General features: G+C 40.2%; 1 protein-coding gene and 1 long non-coding RNA gene across 4 annotated transcripts in view; one reads left to right on the top strand and one right to left on the bottom strand.

Annotated features, from left to right (window-relative positions):
• PCCA (propionyl-CoA carboxylase subunit alpha) overlaps positions 1 to 19,896 on the top strand; it is a 219,784-nt gene that overhangs the window by 152,149 nt on the left and 47,739 nt on the right. For all 3 annotated transcript variants that reach the window (XM_033147813.1, XM_033147812.1, XM_033147814.1), the window contains exons 20-21: positions 3,739 to 3,837; positions 10,536 to 10,589. In XM_033147813.1, the coding sequence (XP_033003704.1) occupies positions 3,739 to 3,837; positions 10,536 to 10,589 (153 nt within the window). The remainder of the gene's footprint in view (positions 1 to 3,738; positions 3,838 to 10,535; positions 10,590 to 19,896) is intronic.
• On the bottom strand, positions 9,407 to 11,491 carry LOC117046065. Its single transcript, XR_004426508.1, has 2 exons — positions 11,430 to 11,491; positions 9,407 to 9,498 (listed from the first exon to the last, which is right to left on the bottom strand). It is a non-coding gene; the product is annotated as an uncharacterized LOC117046065 (long non-coding RNA).

The raw sequence follows: 19,896 nt of genomic DNA, 5'->3' as shown, positions 1-19,896 counted from the left end.
CAGTAATCGCTTTCAAGCTATTTAAAACTGACCTTACATTTATCTGCAAGAGAGAAATGCGTGACCTTTTTTCGTGAAAGTGGTACCATTTTTCTGTCAACAAATGAAAGCAAATAATGCATTTTGCCATTGTAGCTAGGTTTTATATCAATATTCCCTTCATATAAACTTTTATCATTTCCAGCTTGGCAGGCTCAACTTACAGTCCTTTCTTCCTTTTTATTGCCTTTGCCATTCTATTCTAGTGTAACCCAGCATGCTACTGCTTCAGACTTTTTCTCTTTCCTAACTTCTAATGCACCATTTATATTTCTCCAGTAATGCAAATTGATGTCAGTCAATGTTACATTGAGAAGGACACTCCAAATGCATACATACATACATAGAACTGGAACTGGATTGGGTCACCTGGCTGGACCGTGGGCCATTTTAGAATCATAGAATAGTAGAGTTGAAGAGACCTTGAGGGTCATCTAGTCCAATCCCCTGCAATGAAGGAATCTTAGCTAAAGCATGTGTGACAGATGGTCATACAACCTCTGCTTAGAAACCTCCAAGGAAGGAGAGTCCACTACTTCCTGAGGGAGTCTGTTCCACTGTCAAACAGCTGTCAGAAAGTTTTCCTGATGTTTAGTTGGAACCTTCTTTCTTGTTACTTGAAGTCATTGGTTTGTGTCCTACCCTCCAGAGCAGGAGAAAACAGGCTTGTTCCATCTTCCATGTGACAACCCTTGAGATATTTGAAGATGGCTATTGTATCTCCTCTCAGTCTCTTCTTTTCCTGGTTAAACATACCCAGCTCCTTCAACTGTTCCTCATAAGGCTTGGTTTCCAGACTCTCTTTCTTAAAAGGAAGATTTTGGTTTTATGATATTACTCTGAGATTCGCTGCTTCACAGCTGGAATACCTAATTCAATTACTGCATCAAATAAATTTCATAAGAAGAGCCTGCAGAAGCAGGTCAATGGCCTAGAGGTCCAGCATCCTATCGCCAGCCAGATGCCTGTGGGAAGGCAGGACATGAGGACAACCACATACAACTGATATTCAGAGGCATGATGCCTCTGATCGTGGAGGTAGAACATTGCCATTGTGGCTAGTGGCCGTTGATAGCCTATTCCTCGAAGAATTTGTCTGATACTCTTTTAAAGCCACCCAGGTGTCTTAGTATTTACAGGTGAAACTCAAAAAATTAGAATATCATGGAAAAGTACATTTATGTAAGCAATTGTTTTCATTAGCTACTAGAGTTTAATATATGAGATAGTCTCATGACATGCAAAGCGAGATATGTCAAGCCTTTATTTGTTATAATTGTGATGATTATGGCATACAGCTGATGAAAACCCCCAAGTTGAGATTGTTAATTTGGGGTTCTCATCAGCTGTACGCCATAATCATCACAATTATAACAAATAAAAGCTTGACATATCTCGCTTTGCATGTCATGAGTCTATCTCATATATTAGTTTCACCTTTTAAGTTGAATTACTGAAAGAAATGAACCTTTCCACGATATTCTAATTTTTCGAGTTTCACCTGTATATTTAGTATTTAAGATCACACTCTCAAGTAGCAAACTCAGTGCATCTATGCCAACAGAAACAGGAACACTGAGAAAGAAGCTGGCCCATGCAGATCTTGTATGAGGCCCAGGGTGGGAGTCTTGATAGAATAAAGTTACGAACTGGGGGGGGGGAGATTCAGTCTGACCCTAGCGGGGCAGCCTCACCAACTTACCCCTCTGGGACCTGGGGCAAGTGTACCTGGCTGCCCCTTTGTCCTGCATAGGCTTGCAAAGAAGGGAAAGGTATTGGCATATTCAAGCGAGCTCTTAAGTTTTATAGTAGTATGAATCATATCTATCTATGTGATTAAGATGCAGCCTATACAAAAAACAACAACCATTGTTCTTTGGATGAATAAAAAAGAGAAAACACTGTGGATGAGCAGGATACATTCTAGTAGGCCATTGACGGTCCACTAAGAAGTATTTGATAAGATCTAAAGCTTTGGACCCAGTTATTGAGGCTTCATTGGTAACATTAAGTAAATGGTAAATGGTAAAAGGTAAAGGGACTCCTGACTGTTAAGTCCAGTCGCGAACGACTCTGGGGTTGTGGCACTCATCTTGCTTTACTGGCCAAGGTTTGCCCGCAGATAGCTTCCAGGTCATGTGGCCAGCATGACTGAACCGCTTCTGGCAAAACCAGAGCAGCCCACGGAAATGCCGTTTACCTTCCCACCGGAGCGGTACCTATTTATCTACTTGTACTTTGATGTGCTTTCAAATTGCTAGGTTGGCAGAAGCTAGGACCAAGGAACAGGAGCTCACCAGGTTTATCATTGTTGACTCTACCCCCCCCCAAATTTTAATTATTATTTCACATTTGGTGGAGATTGTAGAAAGCGGATCAGGCCTAGCATAGCATTTTTCAAATATGTCATAAAAGATGGAAGGTGCTTAACTTTTAGGGAGGATCCCCCTATCATTAGGAGGAGATGAACTTCGCTGATTTCATTTTTATTCTGAATTTAAGGATAGGTGCTATGCCTACTAAATTTCCATAGTTGGAAAAGTTGGTATACAAGAGAAATGTATTAAAAGTATTTCTACCTTAAGTAATACCCTTACCCCATACTATATCTTACAATGAATTTAATGATAAATTGAGATGCTATCTTTCTTCATGAATGATAGTTCCCAGTTGGCACCCATGTGCCTGCCCTGAACTGCTTATGGAGCTGCAGCATTGAAGTTTTGCAAATTTTTATTTCGTTAGTTTTTCTTAATCTGAAAAATAATAATAATAATAATAAGTATTTCCAGATCATACAGGCTGGGGGAGGAAATGGAGTCATTTTGAGTTGAATCTTAGAAAACTAAATGGATTTTCCATTTTCTTTGAATTTATAGTGAAAGGAAATACTGTTGACGTTTAATACCTGTACCCTGTGCTGTATAAAATAACAGCTTGTTCAAACACAAATCATAATTTAAGTTGCAGTGATATTTTAATTCTGTGATCCTATATGTTTTGTAAGCTGTTAATATTTCCAGTAGTTAAAAATATGAGTTTCTTGGGTGGGTGGGGGAGAATGGGGCACTGACAGTCTTCCAGTTTCTTCATAGGTAGTTTGCTTTCTATATAAAAGTTGTTTCTTCACATGTTATTAAAGAAATAGCTTTGTGAGTCTTTTCATAGGAACATATATGATTTTGCAGGTAAGTAGTTACTAAAGGAGGAACACAACAGAAATATAAAAGTTTGAATGGACGTTGAGATAATTACTGGCTTATTTTAAGAAAACCATGTGAAAGCCCTTCATTAAACTGTAGGGAAAAAGTTCTTGTTTGGTCCTTGGAGAACATATTATACGCAAGGCCTCTCATGTGGGTTGCCAAGTGTCGGTAGAATTCATACGCGTTGCTTGTCTAATTACTGTAAATGTAGCATGTCCAGATACGGTTTAAAAGTTGGATGGGTGTTTGCTACTTCGTGAAAATTACTTACAGCCCTCCACAGGCAGCTGTTCACAGGTCCTTCACCTCTTCCCCAGAGATGCCAAGAAGACTCTGTTGTTAGACCTTGTCTTTTGTGGCAGGAGCAGTAAACATGACAGGTTTCTTGGGAGCCATCTGTTTTAATATGGTTGCTCCTTTGTATGCAGTAATGAACTTGAGATCTGTTTCTTGTCTGGCTTTATCGTAACAGTTTTCTTTGGTGTCACAACAGGTGGACGTCGACGGGATAAAACTTAGTGTGACTGGGGAGTGGAACTTGGCTTCAGCCCTGCTGTCTGTCAATGTAAATGGTGTTCAGAGGACTATACAGGTAAACATTCTTCTGCTACTGCTTTTTAAATACCTTTTATAGATTTGGAAATTTGGCTGCATTCCAGAATATATTTGCACATTCTTAACTTGCATTGAAGGCAGCGTGGGAAATCTTGCATTGTTGCTATTTAGTTTGTATTTGCTGAGATCCATATGCACGTAGGAGGAGTATTTCCATGCACCAGGTCACATTTTGTCTGATGGTTAAATCTTTTTGGATAAATTTTGAAGTCTTGGTAATTTATAAATTGAAATCCTGAGATTCTTATGATGGTAGACTTATGATTCACCTTTTAGGAAGCAGCTCTCTTTCCCCAGAGGAGTCACTCACACCCACGCTCTCTTCAGACTCGGTACATGTTCTGCCCACCTAATTAATACTCCATTAAGTAGCAATAATTAAGAAAGATATCCCATGATGGATTGTTATTGTTAGGCCTTTCCTACCCACCATAGTGATGGGTGAGATCTCCTCAGCTCATTTTCAGATAGGGTCTACAATTACTGGTGTCATTGGAGAATCCTTGTCCTGGAGGCGGGAGGACTTCTTTGGGAATAAAATGTTAAACTGGCTCACTGTTATATCCTAATGTTAAATAGTGGCAATTGGGGTAATCCAAGTTACAGGGCAGAAGTTTACACTATTAGCAGCAGTAGGGCTTAAAATCGTCCATATTTATATGAATTCATGTAATTGATATGTATGTCTGTCATCACTAAATATGCAAAGGAGCATCATTTCCATAAGAACCAATCTACCATATCTACCATATTCACTTTATTAAAATAACTTGGTGTAATAGGTAAAGTGTGTAAGCAGTTTAAGATGCTTCAGTGTTAGTGAATATTCTGGTTCTAATAGTGGGAGCGTAAGGACTGATTTATGTGCTGGAAATAACCAATAGTCTGATGAGAACAAATGCTATGGAACCCTACCAAAGCACCTCTTAGCTGTCCCTTATTTTTATTTTATTGTGTTAGTTATTGCATATTATTAGGATCTTTGCTGCGCATGGAAATATCCCTATAGAACTTGACAAAACTGTGCTTCTCTCTTCAGTACAGCTGGATGCGAGAGAATGACAGGACTGTGTGCATATCTCCATATTCCCCATTCATCGCTTCTACTCTACCCAGGCAAGCTACATGAGCTCCACAGTTTGCCTGATTTGCCTGAGTAGAGAGGAAGAGCTGTCTGAGAATATAGGAGGAGTGCCAGGGTGAGCATCTTTTGTGCCCACTGGGGAATATGACAGAGCTCTCTTCAAGCTTAAGGGATGTTCTTGCATGTGGGCACTGTGCCTGCTTGGGGAAGGGCCAGGCCAAAGTTTGAGAGAGTCCTGGACAAAGTGATCTCTGGCGAGACCCCCTCCTCTGTTTTTGGACTCTCTCCTTGCTTGTAACCACCAGGTAAGCCAAACACTCTAAGCTCCAAGTATAAGAACCACTAGGTGACTGAGTCTAGCTGCAATTTAATTCCCCATAATATTGTGGAGTGATGCTGCATCAAGACCATTGTGGGAATACGGTAGCTAGACCCAGCTGTCCAATTCTGCTCAGGCTTTTTTTAATGGGGGCCCAGGGCAGACCTCAGCTGTGGGCCCTGCTGGGACACGTGGTCGCTGACAGCTGCGCAAGGATGCCAGGTGCTGGTTCTTGCCCTGTCGGGCCTAATCAGTTTTAGTAATATACATGGGTTTTTTTAGGCACCAGAAAAAATGTTGGGCATAACCCTGCCAAAGTTAATCACTTCTGCAAAGTTAATACTTAAAACAATCATTGGCTGAATTGTGCTCATTGTTTGAAGCAAAAACATTTGCAGCATTGTTAGTCACTGTCACTCTCATCTGACTGCCCCGAAATAATGTTTTCATTGTTCTCTTCAGCTGTAAAAATATGATCATATCCTTGTCATCTGGGTATTCCCATTCCTCATTCTAGATAATTACCAGGCTGATTATTACTGCCTGCTTTCCAGCTCCGATGAGATGTGGAAATGCCCATTGATTGAGTCTTTGGGTCATTTCCCCACATCACCGTAATGTAGTTATTCCTCTTTTAAATGATGCTTCTGTAATTTGCTGCTGCATTCTTCAGAGGAGTGGAATTTGAAAATAGGTTCCCCCCCAGAAGTTTTTCCCAGGGTGCATGTGTTGTGTTAAATCCACAATTAATTAACATTCTTCTCCTTGTCCTCCCCATACATTGGACAGACATTTCATTTATTTATTATTTATTACATTTTTTCTCACCCTTTTTCCAGGGAGCTCAGGGGGGCACACATGCCTCCACTCCCAATATTAGCCTTACGAAAACCTTGTGAAATAGGTTGGGTTGGAAGGCAGTGACTGGCTGAAGGTCTGCTAGTATGTTTTCATAGCTGAGAGGAGATTTGAACCTGGGTCTGATGAGTCCCCGTGCAGCACTGTAACCATGATGTAGCATACTGACTCCCCAATGCATGAATGTTGTATAGAAAATAGTATTGGTGTCTCTAAGTTTAGAAATGCCAAAAGAAAATTTTCTTCCTATGGTATTATGTAGGATTTAATCTTCCCCTTTCTGGTGAATACAGATATAGAATCACATACAGTGAAATAATAGAAAGCAGGGATATGAACGTTATCATCAGTATGTATGGTGAATAATAATTCCCATTGCCAGATAAGTTTCAGTCCTGTTGTCTTCTTCATTGTCATCAGTGCTCCCTCCCCAGGGGGTACTCAAGTGTTTGCAGTACTGGCATCTCTTTTTTGTTGTAAAAAAGTGTGACACTGTAACAAATTCACGGTATGTACCAGCACCTATTTTTCTAGGGGGAAAGCACTGATTGGCATTAATGTTGCAAATAGTGAAATAGCTGCTCCAGAGAATGATAGGACAATTCATTCTTGCATAGGTCAAGAATCATGTTCAAGTGTTTCTTGTTGAGGCTCTCTAAATCTCTAAACCCACTCCACTGTTGAGGCTCTCTAAATCTAGAAGAAATTTGTTCGAATTTCAAATGAAAACCTATGAGAACAAGCACTGCAACAAGGGTTTGCATCTAACCATTTAACCTCACTTGTATATCAATTAAAGAAAAACCTGCAGTGGGGTATAGGTTTACTAAATCAAATTTTATGTTCATTGTATTCTTTAGCATAATGGTTGCATGGTTTCATGCTTGTCTCCACAAAGGTCAATAATTCATCTATAACAGTTTTGCCAGCAGCTCTTCTGGTTGTAAAACAATAATAAATTTCCAATCTGCTTTCAGTTTCCTTAGGCTGCCAGTGTCAGTTCTGTGCCTTTTGAAATTGGGGCAGCATCTTTGTATCTACTTGCCCATCCAGACATATCCTAGCATAATCATCTGATATCACTGTGTGCAGCTGGGCCACAAGATAATAAATTAAGGCCTAGTAGAAGAGGTGCATCCCATGCTGTCCTGTGGAAGACAGTAATACTGCTACAACACTCCTCCTCCTGTCACCACCAAAGCAAACTTTCCCTCTCTCAGGTTCTCACCCTGAGTGTCATAGGTCCTTCCTTCCTTCCTTCCTTCCTTCCTTCCTTCCTTCCTTCCTTCCTTCCCTACTGTACAATTTTGGATGCTGGGTCGCAAATTATACTAAACAAAATTTACCAAGAGCAAAGATGGAAAGGTCAACATTGCTTGTATAGCAAGAGCTGCCAAATAATTGGCACCTTGCAGCTGCTCCATAATCAGCACTTCTTGTATGTTCATTAAGTACATCATGCTTGTCCATTCACACCTTGAAGTGTTCTGATTTTTGTATTTCAGATAATGTGTGTTGATTAGGGCACTCAACAGGTTCAGAGGAGTCATAAATCCTGTTGAAATAGGCCTATGCTAGCTGTTACAAATAATCTGGATTCTTTTCAACAACTGCAGTGTTTTCCAGACAAGAATCTATTAGTGGAATCTGATGCCAAGGTTTCTAAGCCACACAATGTAGCCTTAGCTCCAGAAGAGCCTTAAAAAACATTGAATGAATTAAAGTATGCAATCTGAATGTGAAACTGCCGCTGGAATCAAAGGCATTGTTCCTGGGTAGGCTTCTTTGGGCGCTTGCCAAAGGCCACAACCTGCAGGGGCCCTGCTGTCAATCTCCAGAGCCTTCTGATCCTGCTGCAACACCTCCTTGTTATCCCTGCCTATTCATAGAGTTGGAAGGGATCTTGAGGGTCTTCTGATCCAGCCCCCTGCAATGCATATGGGGACCAAACATGCAACCTTGGCATTATCAGTATCATGCTCTAACCAACTGAACTAACCAGTAGTGCGCTTTCTCTCTCGCTCTATTTTTAATAACAATATTTTCAATTGTCCAAACAACACTAACAGCAGCAGCAACAAAAGAATATCTAATAAAAGCAGGGGGTGGGTGGGTGGTAGGCAGATATATATATATATATTATTTAAACACTGTGTACCACAATACATTGAAATTTATCTTCAGTTACAGGTAGTAAGCACTAAAGTCCTGACATGGTCTTCCAAGTGATTTGGAGGATGTTTCTGCCTCCTGTTCAGTGTTCGAAACTCCCATTGTTCTAGGCGCATTTTGCAACAGGGGATCTCATTAGTACAAGCTCTGGGCGCAGTACTGTGCCTAAGATTTCAGATTAAAACTGCAGAGTGGAAGGAAAGGAGGATCTTTTTCTGTCTCCCCCACTTCCAGCCACTCTCGGAAGACTGGAGAAGAGACCCTCTTAAGAATATTAGGGAGGTAGGTGGGGGAAGGACTAGACCATGTGAAAAATGAACATAATATTTTAGCTGCAGTTCATTCCTTTTCAGCTTTGTATTCTTGTTATAAAAAAGTACGCCTAGGCATTCTGTTGTTGCGCCCATAACCTAGGTTTAAGGTGCCATGTAGCTCCTAGATTTCCTATCTCAGTTTCTAACACTGTTCCTGTTCACTCACCCTGAGTATGCAAGCAGTAATAAGTGTGAGAAGATGGAGCAGCCATCTCTGCTTCCCTTGAGCTTTCCCTCTGGAGCCAGCATTGTATGAACTGGTGCATCAGGGGTCCATATTTGTAATGCAGGGTCTCGGGTTTGCATGGGCGACATCTGCTTATTGGGTTCTATCACTTTCAAGCACCCAGGGCAGGGATATGTGGCTGGTTGACTTGCATGTCTCCTCTCTCTCCTTCATCTTTCAATTTAGTCCCTGCCTCCACTAAAGTACATATTGTTTCTCTCTTTGTTTTTCTTTCTCTCCTTCCTTAGTTTCTTATATTTCTCCTTTCCCCATCTCTCATTTATTCATTTTTTAAATAACAAGGACTTGTTACCTTATCTCCTTCCTCCCCCCCCTTTCTTTCTCCTACTTCCAACCCACCCTGACTGGAAAATGGCTCCTACTAGTAAGTAGTTTGCAAAACCAGGAAAAAAACTCAGTGCTGCTGACTAGTTTGCAAAACCTGTGTGTGTGTGTGTGTGTGTGTGTGTGTGTGTGTGTGTGTGAAATCAATGACAAGACGTTTAATGTGGGAGAAGGGCATTCTATTAAAAAATTAGATTCAATTTTGAAAGCTTATAAAGTATTCTGTACCTGTTTGTTTTGGCATACAGTTGCTTCATTGTAAGCAGCTGGTACTTTGTTCTCCTTTGCTGTTTCCAAAACTTGATTGTGTTTCTCCCAGTCTGTGGGGAAAAGTGTATATTCCTGTTTCCCTTATCAACATAAATGTCAGGATTTTTGTATGAAATTTTGTTTCCCATATTTTCCCACTCCATTAATCATTTTAGTTGAAATATGTCAAGACTTGGCACATTCTCCTTTGTTTTCTGTGGTTGTAAAGAGTGGAGTGCCACTAAATGACCCATCAGCTGAGAAAAAGAGATTTCGAAAAAGGTGTTGCTTCATAAAGTGTTGCTATAGGCAAACTAAGGCCTAAGGGCCAGATCTGGCCCAATCGCCTTCTAAATCGGGCCTGCAGATGGTCCGGGAATGTGTCCTTTTATTTAAAATGCATCTCTGGGTTATTTGTGCGGCCTGTCTGGTGTTTTTACATGAGTAGAATGTGTGTTTTTATTTAAAATGCATCTCTGGGTTATTTGTGGGGCATAGGAATTCGTTCTTCTTTTTTCAAAATATAGTCCATCACCACACAAGGTTTGAGACTTGCATCTCTTCAGTTTTAAGACTCTAACCGCTAATCTGTATTGGCTCAAGTAGATACCTTGTAGAGTCCTGGGTCAGTTTGCACATAAGGCTAAGCCAAACCTAGAGCCACTTCCCTCTTTGCTGCTGTCCTGCAACCCATTATATTCAAACCTGAGCTTATGGTTTGCCTTGTTCCAGAAATATCATGAGCTGTAGCCAAGGTTTGTTCAATGGCTACTGCTCCTAGTTTTGTCTGTGAAATGCAAACCACAAGCCTGGGTGTGGACACAGCACTAAGCCAAATTGCAGCTTAATTGTTAGCATGACAGTAGCAGGACCAGGTGAGGAGCAAAGTGGCTGCAGTTTTTAGCACAAATACCTGCACACCTGTTCATGTTAAGCCATGGTTAGGCTTAGCATTGCATGCAAACTCAGCCTATTTCTGAAGTAAATAACTTTGTGTATATGTTTCCTTGTCTCACAAAATGTAACTTTGCTAGCATTCTTGAATGGGGGCAACTATTGCTTCTGTTTATAGAACATAATGTAATTGCTGTTCATTGGTTTCTTCTAGTGCCTTTCACGTGATGCAGGTGGAAATCTTAGCATTCAGTTCCTTGGCACAGTGGTGAGTACTAATATCTGCTCTCTCTCTCTCTCTGTGTGTGTGTTTTTATGTGTACTTTTTGTAATGAGTTTTATGCTTGTGAAGTGCGTAGAACCCTACTTGGCAATTCAGCAGCATATAAATTAAGAAATAATAGCAACACTAGGTTATTTTGAACCACTATGAGACCTGTGGGTATAGGGCAGTACAACAACAACAACAATTTAAAAGCATTTCTGAACCAATTAACGTTTTAAAAATCACTAAGCAGTGTACACTATGTACAGTATAAAAACAATATCCATTATAACAAAAATCCAACCTAAATTCAACCTTCTCATTCTGTGAATAAAATAGATACTTACATTTAATGCCACTCCCTCTCTCTCTCTCTCTCTCTCTCTCTCATTGCGTGTTGGGCTTCCCTAACACAGTCCAACTGTTTATACAGCTTGTTTGTTTTGAAACTGGAACCAACCTGCTCAAAACATATCTGCAGAGTTGCATATTACATGCAAATGCATGTAATGAAATCCTGAAGGATGCTTCTGTGGAAAAGCTACGGTACTTTGGAAAGAGGAAGTTCAGAGCCAGAGTTGAGGAGGATCAGCTTTAGTGGGGTTTGAAGTTCAAGGAAAGAAAAAAATAGATTATATTAAGAAACCTGTTAAAGAGGATGAAACTTGATATGAGGGAACTTTAAAATGCAGGTGTTTGTAATTACATTTATAAACATCAAGGATGGGTGAGTGGGAAGTCATTAGTATTTTAAACAGGATTATAATTATTTAGTATTAAGATGTCATTTTGAATCTTGAAACCAAATAAAATATTAATATCAAAGCTTTAGGCTCTACTCACCTGCTACTTTCCCCCTGCTGCCCTCCTCAAGGAAATCTTGAAGGTTGTTTGACGGGGAACATCTGGAAGAAAATCAACTTTAGGGCAGATTCAGAGGGAAAGCAGCATGCAGGGGAAATATGAATCTCCCCTTTCCTTTTTCTCTGCAGCCACATGATTGATTGTTGGTAAACTAACCATACGCTTGTAAGTGTTAAAATTATATGTGCAACATGTGTGCAGGGTATCTGAAGAAGTGTGCATGCACACGAAAGCTCATACCAAGAACAAACTTACCGTAGTTGGTCTCTAAGGTGCTACTGGAAGGAAGGATTTTTTTATTTTTTATTTTGTTACAACTTTGTTGTATTCACATTACAAGAACATACAAGTGCAGCTGCACATGATAAAATGAGTTTGCACTATAATACTGTCAAAAGTGCAGAAGCAAATATTCATATAGAGTTGAGAATACTTGGAAATGCTCTGTTCACAGCACAAATTTGCAAGTTGCTCAGAATTGTGTGTGCATTGATCATGAAATATTTATCTTGTTAAGGATTGCATAAAACACATACAAGATAGTCAGGTCCTCTTCTGGACTCCTGAGCCCTGGTAATTTGTACTAGCTTCCCCCCACCTCCGTTGGCCCTGCAGCTTTTCTCTAGTTGTAGCCATCAGATGATTGCTCACATATTCACACATTCATATATAGTTCTGCCCAAAAACAGATTGGTTGGGAAGAAATTAAAAACATATTGTATGGTTTTAAAACCGTGTGTTCTGCCATACTTAGGTGTGTGGTATAATTTGAACCTCTTGAGACAGTAGAGGAGAAATGAATAAACAGGATTGTCACCACTGCAGTTTGACTTGTAGAAGAATATTCCTTTATATGGTTCTGAAGCTTAACCGGGGAGCTTAATAAAACAAAATAAAAAAGAAATAAGATAAACCTAATTTAAATCTCACAAAGTACATTTTAAATTAAGTTTTTATTGATAATAAATATACTTCATTTCTCATTATTCTTTTAAGCTTCAGTGATATCAGTAAAATAAACATGTTTTTACAAAGCTTTAGCATGAAGAATGCTATTAATATGACCCTTGGCACACCACCACAATTAGATTTCAAAGCAAGCATTTAAGATGTAACAGCGATTAATGACAACCATCGAAAACAATTTTGAACTCCATCAGTTTAACTCAGGAGGGTAAACTTAATATGATAATTTATCTAGTTGAATTGTATCAGCTTAGCAGGAAAGTATGCAAATGTGTGACCCTTACCTAGCATCTAAATGGCTGCTGTGCTGGTAAATTTATCAGTTCCATTAATGAACTTTGGGGAACTTTGGAATTTTCAGCATTTGTACCCTCGGAGGCTGAAAACCAAACCTGATCTCATACTGGGACCATTCTGGTCTGCATATTTCCATAATTTGCTGCTGCTACTAATATGACAGCAAGACGCAAATAACTGTTTCTAATAATATCAGATGGAGTTGTAGAGGACAGCATTTTAATGTAGTAAAAGACCTCCCTGTGGGGTTGTTATTGCCACTATAGAACAGCAGTTACACAGTTGCAACAATAGTCTCTTAATTGATTCGTTTAATTAGCAAGAGATGAAGCTTGTGCTGCATCGTCATCTGAGATCATGGGGGATGATACACAAAGACTGTTTTTGACACACGTTTCTATACACTTACCATGTATAGTGAATGAAAAGTTTCTAGCCCAATAAAGCAGTTGCTTTAAGATGTGCATAAGACCGTACATAGTGTTCACCCTGGATAAATTGTCATTAAGACTATTAGACATCTTCAAAATCCTTGATAGAAATTCCAAATGGATCTGGTATTTATCTTAAATATGCAAATCTAAGATTTGTAGGGTTTGTGGATTATTTTGAAGCATCAGTGCATTTGGCAGTTCTCTTGATCTGGTCTTGGACAAATAAGGTCAGATTAATAAAACTGGCCATCTGCCTTGTGACTGTTCTAGTTGTATTGCTTCCTTCTCCCCCCTCCTTTCCTCCCTCTGGATATGAAATGTGTTTGACCACATGTCCAGTGTGTGGCATGGGCCTAGTCAGAGATTGCTTTTGTACTTGGGTTTCCCTAGGGGCTCCTTATGAATTTAGTAATATATGATGTTTGCAACTGTAAAAGGAAGTAGATTTTGGCATGTAGAAAATATATGCAACTTTCATATTACTCTGCTTTTATTGTTTAAGATTGAAGCTCCTATTTTTTAGGATAGACCAATGTTGCTAAATGCACACTACCCTCAAATCATACCTGGCTCTATTTTTTATTTTTAAATTTTTGCGAAGTGCTACTAATTATTCCTATTGCATCTGAAATGCCATTTTATTTTGGGAGACATTTTATTTCTATTTTTTCCGGAAATGCTTTTACACATATGGTCTGAGCGTGGAATATTTTTTATTCTGGAAACTTAGCATTCATAAAAATGTGATCTCTGTGGTTTGTTTCACCTGAACTGTGATGATGATGATAGGCAGGAGGATAGGTCAGACCCATCTCTTTGCTGAATACTGTTCAGTGAAATTAGTAAAATTGGGTGTAATAATTCATTCCGGAAGTAATGGAAAGGTAATTTCAGTAGTATTTTGACTATTTTTCTGAACTATGCAATGCATACATATTTTCCCCTCTGTTTGTGTTTGAAATGGCCCTAAGACCATTAGCTGAATGCCAATTAAGTTTACCAGTTCAGTACTATCGTGAAGATTTCAAGAAACAGACCATACATAAGGTTAGAGGGAAGGAATGGTTGCGTTTGCCCACACGTTTCCTAAATAAATGAAGCAGCAGACCAAGGGTGGGGAATATTACAGAGCAGCTGATACTGAATTTCCTTTGCCATAGCAATGAAAGGGTAACTTTCATTAGCATTTAGCAAAGGCCAATTTATGAGGTTTTAATAGAGAGCCAAGAGGTAGTTAAAATATGTTAAATAAATTAAAAATAAGATTATTCATTTCTTCAGCTTCGCCAGGTTTATCCTTGCCATTTTATATTTATTGAGTATCATGCAGTGCTATCCAGTGGGTTCCCCCCCCCCCAAAGGAAGTAACAAAACAGAGCTTTTGCGGTAGGTCTTGATTAGCATAGGAAATATCATGCACGTGTGGTCCATCTCCTGAATACCAGTCCAAAGCTCAGTAAACATTAGCATAGCAAATTGTAATGTGAGTAGCACATTCATACAGGTTCCTTCCTGTGTCTCTTGCTTATCTGGGGGGGGGGGGAAGGCTAAGAAGCGGTAATGGGGATGTAACAAAGAAATTCAGTAATAACAAAGGTGGAATACAAATAGTGCTTTAGTGCCCTAGAACTGTAGTGTATAAGGACATTGTGCAGGAGCAAATTTCAGCAAGATTCTTAACCCCTTCTAGTGATTGTTCCTATATGAAAACTTATGGTAAGTCCCTTTGTGATACACACGAGGAGAGAAAAATTGCTAGTAATTATTTAAACACCTCTGTTCAAAATATGTGATCTCTTGGTGTTTTTAAGCACATACACTTTGGAGTCAATGCAAGACAATCTAGAAAGTGAATTTTGGTGTAGGTATTTCTAGGGGTCGTCTTGAATAGCATTAAACAGAGGCACGGGAATATTGGATGATTCTTTTTCTAAGCACTTCAAATTGTCAACGCTGAATTTAAGGAGGGAATGGAATTACTGGTTCTTCTCTGAGAAGGGATGGAATAAAACTACACACACTGTTCAGAATGAAGAGTTGTGACAGGCTGATACTTCTTAACCTGTCAAAATCCAGCTGGAAGGGGGTGGAAGCTGTAGAGAAGGTTAAGCACAGATTAGCATCAGACATGAGTGGATTCTGTTGTGTATGTATTTTATCGGCTTTTCCTAAAGAAATAAGGAACTGTAGAGCCAAGGCACTGATTAAATAGGATCCATATCCCAAATGTCAAGTATGTTTTCCCAAGCACCAATTTGGAATCTTAGCCTCCTTGATTCTTAGGGTCAGGTGATCTTCCAGTTGGATGATAATATAATTTCAGAAAATAAATGGCTCCTAGCCTCTCCCACATATATAGCCCATCAGTTGTGCACCATGACCAACCAGATGCACCATAAACGTTCTGCTTTTGCAATCACGTGACGGCCATATACGTCCTGGGGACTGTCCAGTTGATGGACCTGCAGCAATATAAACAGTAATTTAAATGCTCCAGCAGCATATAAGTGCAGAAAGGAAAGGTTGGTATCATGCATTGATTGCCAACTGAGAGCATAGTTGGACAGTCATTCTGGCAAGTAACCAGTAATGTAACTCCCTTTCTCTTCTTGTACAAGGTAACAAAAGACCTTGCAGGTTTTCCACAGTGCAGGATTACTAGTGGATTCAGCCCAAATTTGGGTAAATTAAGCATTTGTGGCATGGAACTCAAAAGATACAATGACAAAGTGTCTTCACAATTAGAGATTCAAAACACCACCTTTATCTAACAAAGTGTTGTTGGTACTTACTAGATTTCAAGCTAGGTTCAATCCCAATACAAGGATGTATCTGACAGCCTCACCCTGGAGGTGGTAGTCTGCATGTACTATGAAAAAGCACTTCTGCAGCAAAGGAAACTTCTGAGCTTCCCCTAGTTTTCCTTTCCTTTCCTTTCCTTTCCTTTTTCCTTTTCCCCCTTTCCTTTCCTTTCCTTTCAAATGTCACTTTACTAAGTCATTAGCTTACAAAAAAGTCTACTCTTTAATATTTTCACTAGCCTAACAACACAATCTTATACATGTCTACTCAGAAGTAGGTTCCACTGTGTTAAATGTAGTAGTATAACAGAGAAAAATCCACAATTGCCCTTCCTGTTAACTTACTCCATAAGTTTCATTCTAATTTTATTTTTCTCTGGACATGCTTGTGTGTTGACTATTCAAAGTTTACCAACATCCATATGCATTTTCGGATATTGAGCATTGTTTAAAACCATAATGGCCCTAAATAGAAATCCAAACAGCTTCCTAAAAAAAAAAATCATTTGAAATTAAACCAGTGTAGAGTCGTGTCCATATATACTGGCACTACTTATCTCTCCCCCCCCCCCCGAACTGCTGGTATATTTGTTCATGCACTTACACTGCTGTGCTTGCAAAAACCACTGAGCATGCAAGATTGTAAATCCGCTATGTCATCATTTACAACATGGTTCATTCACATTAAAACCTATGATTTTGCAGGGGCAACAAACTGGCAACTTTTCTGGTGTTTCTTTGTAGTTATGAGCAGTCGTTGTCCATTATCATCTCTTTGCATCTAGTTCAGTATCTCCAAATGTTCTCCACCTCACACCTTGGGAATGTGTCCCCCACAAATGGTAATTTGCCGCCTTGACTTCTGGAGGTAGACGTGGAAGGTCAAGCTCCTTTTTTGCAGCAGAGATTTTTCTCATACGTTTCATATCTCGGACTATCAAGGTCTAGATTTTTTTCATTCCCTTCATTTACAGATGGTAGTATTTTACACCCAACCTCTGTCAGTTGCTTTTCAGTGAAGTGTTATTTTTTGCTAAAGTCACCTATTTCTGTTTCTCAGAAGGAGATGGCATATCATTGTTTTAATATTTCCAAAAACGGGGCTAGTTTTATTGCAATCACTTGAAGCATGAGCAAAGGGGAGAATTTTGCAACCCTGCTGCATTTTGAATGACACTAGTGTCATTTATTTTTCCATCCTGTGCTGCTGACTGCTTCACTGGGTTTCCTTTTCCATGGTGTAAAAGTAGGGTTTGTGTGCCTGTAGCATTAGCAGTGATTGTCACATGTCCACTTTCTGCTAATTGTGATGCTATTTGCATAATGAGTACAGCAGTAACTTATTCAGCATAGATCTCAGTGTAACTGTTGTTTTTCAGGTATCTCTCAACTTTTCCTTGTGATGTTACCATAGTGCCACTTAATGTAGGTTCCATGCTGACCGAGCATGTTTGAGTATGTTCCTTCCTTTTTTCCATGGAATAAGGTACTGTAGAGGAATCCTACCTTATCAACAACATACATTGTTCCATCAGGTGCAGTACATGTAGTCTGAGTACAATCTGCAGTCAAGACGTCTGGAGTTTTCGCTAGAGTGGATTTACCACTCTTCTTCATAAGCTGTGCTTCTGAATGAAGCAAGACTGGTGGCAACATCCACAACCCACACTATACATATTCTTTCAACCCCTACAACTGCCTGTCTTTTGAGAAAACCAAGTGCATTCTCTGAGAGCAAGTGCGTGCCCACTGGTGAGTTTCATTTGCGATGATAGCACCTTTCTTCGACATACGCATTGCAACAGGTTGCTGCAATTTCCTCATTGTCACACAGTTGGAAAAAAAAGTGTGCTAGTTGTCGTATAGTGTCTTCCCTATCACCTCTGCTTTTTCAACTTTCATCCTCTCTCCTCACTATTCATTACCCTGCCAGAAATATTTGCCCAGCCTTTCTGGCTGGGGTCCAGGAGGAAGACGACAGTCAGTGATGCTTATCGTGAGGCTCTGTGGGTGTGTATGAGTGTACCTGTTGTTGGCTGTGAAGTGTAGGAGGGAGATGTATGTGCCTTTCGGAGCTAAGAAAGGACTCTTCACCTGCTCGTCACAGAAGCATGGAACTGTGTATATTTGTGTCTTGCCTGCCAGGTTAGAATGCCTCAGTAGATTCAGTGGCAAAAGCTGCTGTTTTCACCAGTGTGAGTGAACAGGCTCGAAGTGCCAAGTTTATTTTAAGATTAATATTTCCAACCCATTACCTAGATTCTAGTTCACTACAGCAAGTGCTGAGTAATACAAGAACAGCATGTGTGTCATAAGTCTTGAAGAAAACGTAATGTGAGTATTCAAAGGAACCAAGTGCTTAGTATTGGCAACTTGAGATTTCCACAGGAACATGACTAGATAATATTGATCCACATCTAGAGTAAATGCCTTTTACTCTTAAGGAACACTAATAACAAACTGATTACAGTGGTGCCTCGCAAGACGGAATTAATTCGTTCCACTAGTGCAGCGGAAATTTCGTCTTGCGAAGCACGGTCGGAGGAAGCGCGGTTTGACGGGGGGGGGGGGTCGCAAAATGTTTTTGTTTTGCGAGTCGCGGCCATAGGGAAATTCATCTTGCAAGTCACCTTTTCGTTAGCGAATGCCTTTCGTCTAGCGAGGCATTTATCTTGCGAGGTACCACTGTACAAAAGACCCTGGCTTGTATTCAACATAGCACTAAGGCTAAGGTTCCATAAGCATAAGGATTTTTGTTGCAGGCTGGAACCATCTCCTCTCTTCTCCACACCCCCTAAATCTGTTCTGGGAGTTTCCTCAACTATCCAGAGTGAATATGGGAACTGTGAGGAACACGTGTAGAGGGTGTGGAGGGAATTCCCATTGTGCCAAAGGGAATCCTTGGGTTGGCTTCCACTAGCAGGATGGGATGTTGTTGTTGTTTAGTCATTTAGTCGTGTCCGACTCTTCATGACTCCATGGACCAGAGCACGCCAGGCATTCTAGTCTTCCACTGCCTCCCACAGTTTGGTCGAACTCATGTTGGTAGCTTTGAGAACACTGTCCAACCATCTCGTCCTCTGACATCCCCTTCTCCTTGTGCCCTCAATCTTTTCCAACATCAGGGTCTTTTCCAGGAAGTCTTCTCTTCTCATGAGGTGGCTGAAGTATTGGAGCCTCAGCTTCAGGATCTGTCCTTCCAGTGAGCACTCAGGGCTGATTTCCTTAAGAATGGATAGGTTTGATCTTCTTGCAGTCCATGGGGCTCTCAATAGTCTCCTCCAGCTCCATCCAGCATCCAGCATAATCCAGCAGGATGGGGTAGTTGAATGCATCCTCTGAAGTTTAATGTTCCTCCTTTGTTATGGAAGTTTGTTATGGAGTAGTGTTTAAGTGCTCTGCATTTGCTTCAAGACCCCTTTATCACTGAGATACTGCTGCAAAACAATGCATGAATTGTTGTTGGCTTACTGCAGTTTTCTAGTTACAGGTAGGTAGCCCTGTCGGTCTGCCAAAGTTGAAACAAAATGATTCCCCCCCCCCCTTCCAGTAGCACCTTAGAGACCAACTAAGTTTGTTCTTGGTATGAGCTGTGCATGCACACGAGAGCTCATACCAATAACAAAATTAGTTGGTCTCTAATGTGCTACTGGAAGGGGGGAAATTATTTTGTTTCGACTGCAGTTTTCTAATAATTGAATCTTTGAAAATCAGAGGATCAGGTACAATTGAAAGCAGCAGAAGAGTGAAGGTCAGGTGGGGAAATGGGGTGCAGCCAGCACACATGCCCCCCCCCCTCCATAGTATTTGTCCTCATGTGTTCGGTTGAGTTGTAATTGTTAACCTCTGTGTTCATCAGCCAAATTACCCAGTACTCACTCAAGTTCCTTTCTATGTATGTAGGCGATGTGGGGGAGTTAGAGGGAGACCATAGGTTGTAGTGCTGGC

The sequence above is a fragment of the Lacerta agilis genome, chromosome 4, assembly GCF_009819535.1.
Source record: "Lacerta agilis isolate rLacAgi1 chromosome 4, rLacAgi1.pri, whole genome shotgun sequence".
Classification (NCBI taxonomy): Eukaryota; Metazoa; Chordata; class Lepidosauria; order Squamata; family Lacertidae; genus Lacerta; species Lacerta agilis.
The sequence above is the reverse complement of the archived record's forward strand: the minus strand, read 5'-3'. Positions and strand labels throughout refer to the sequence as shown.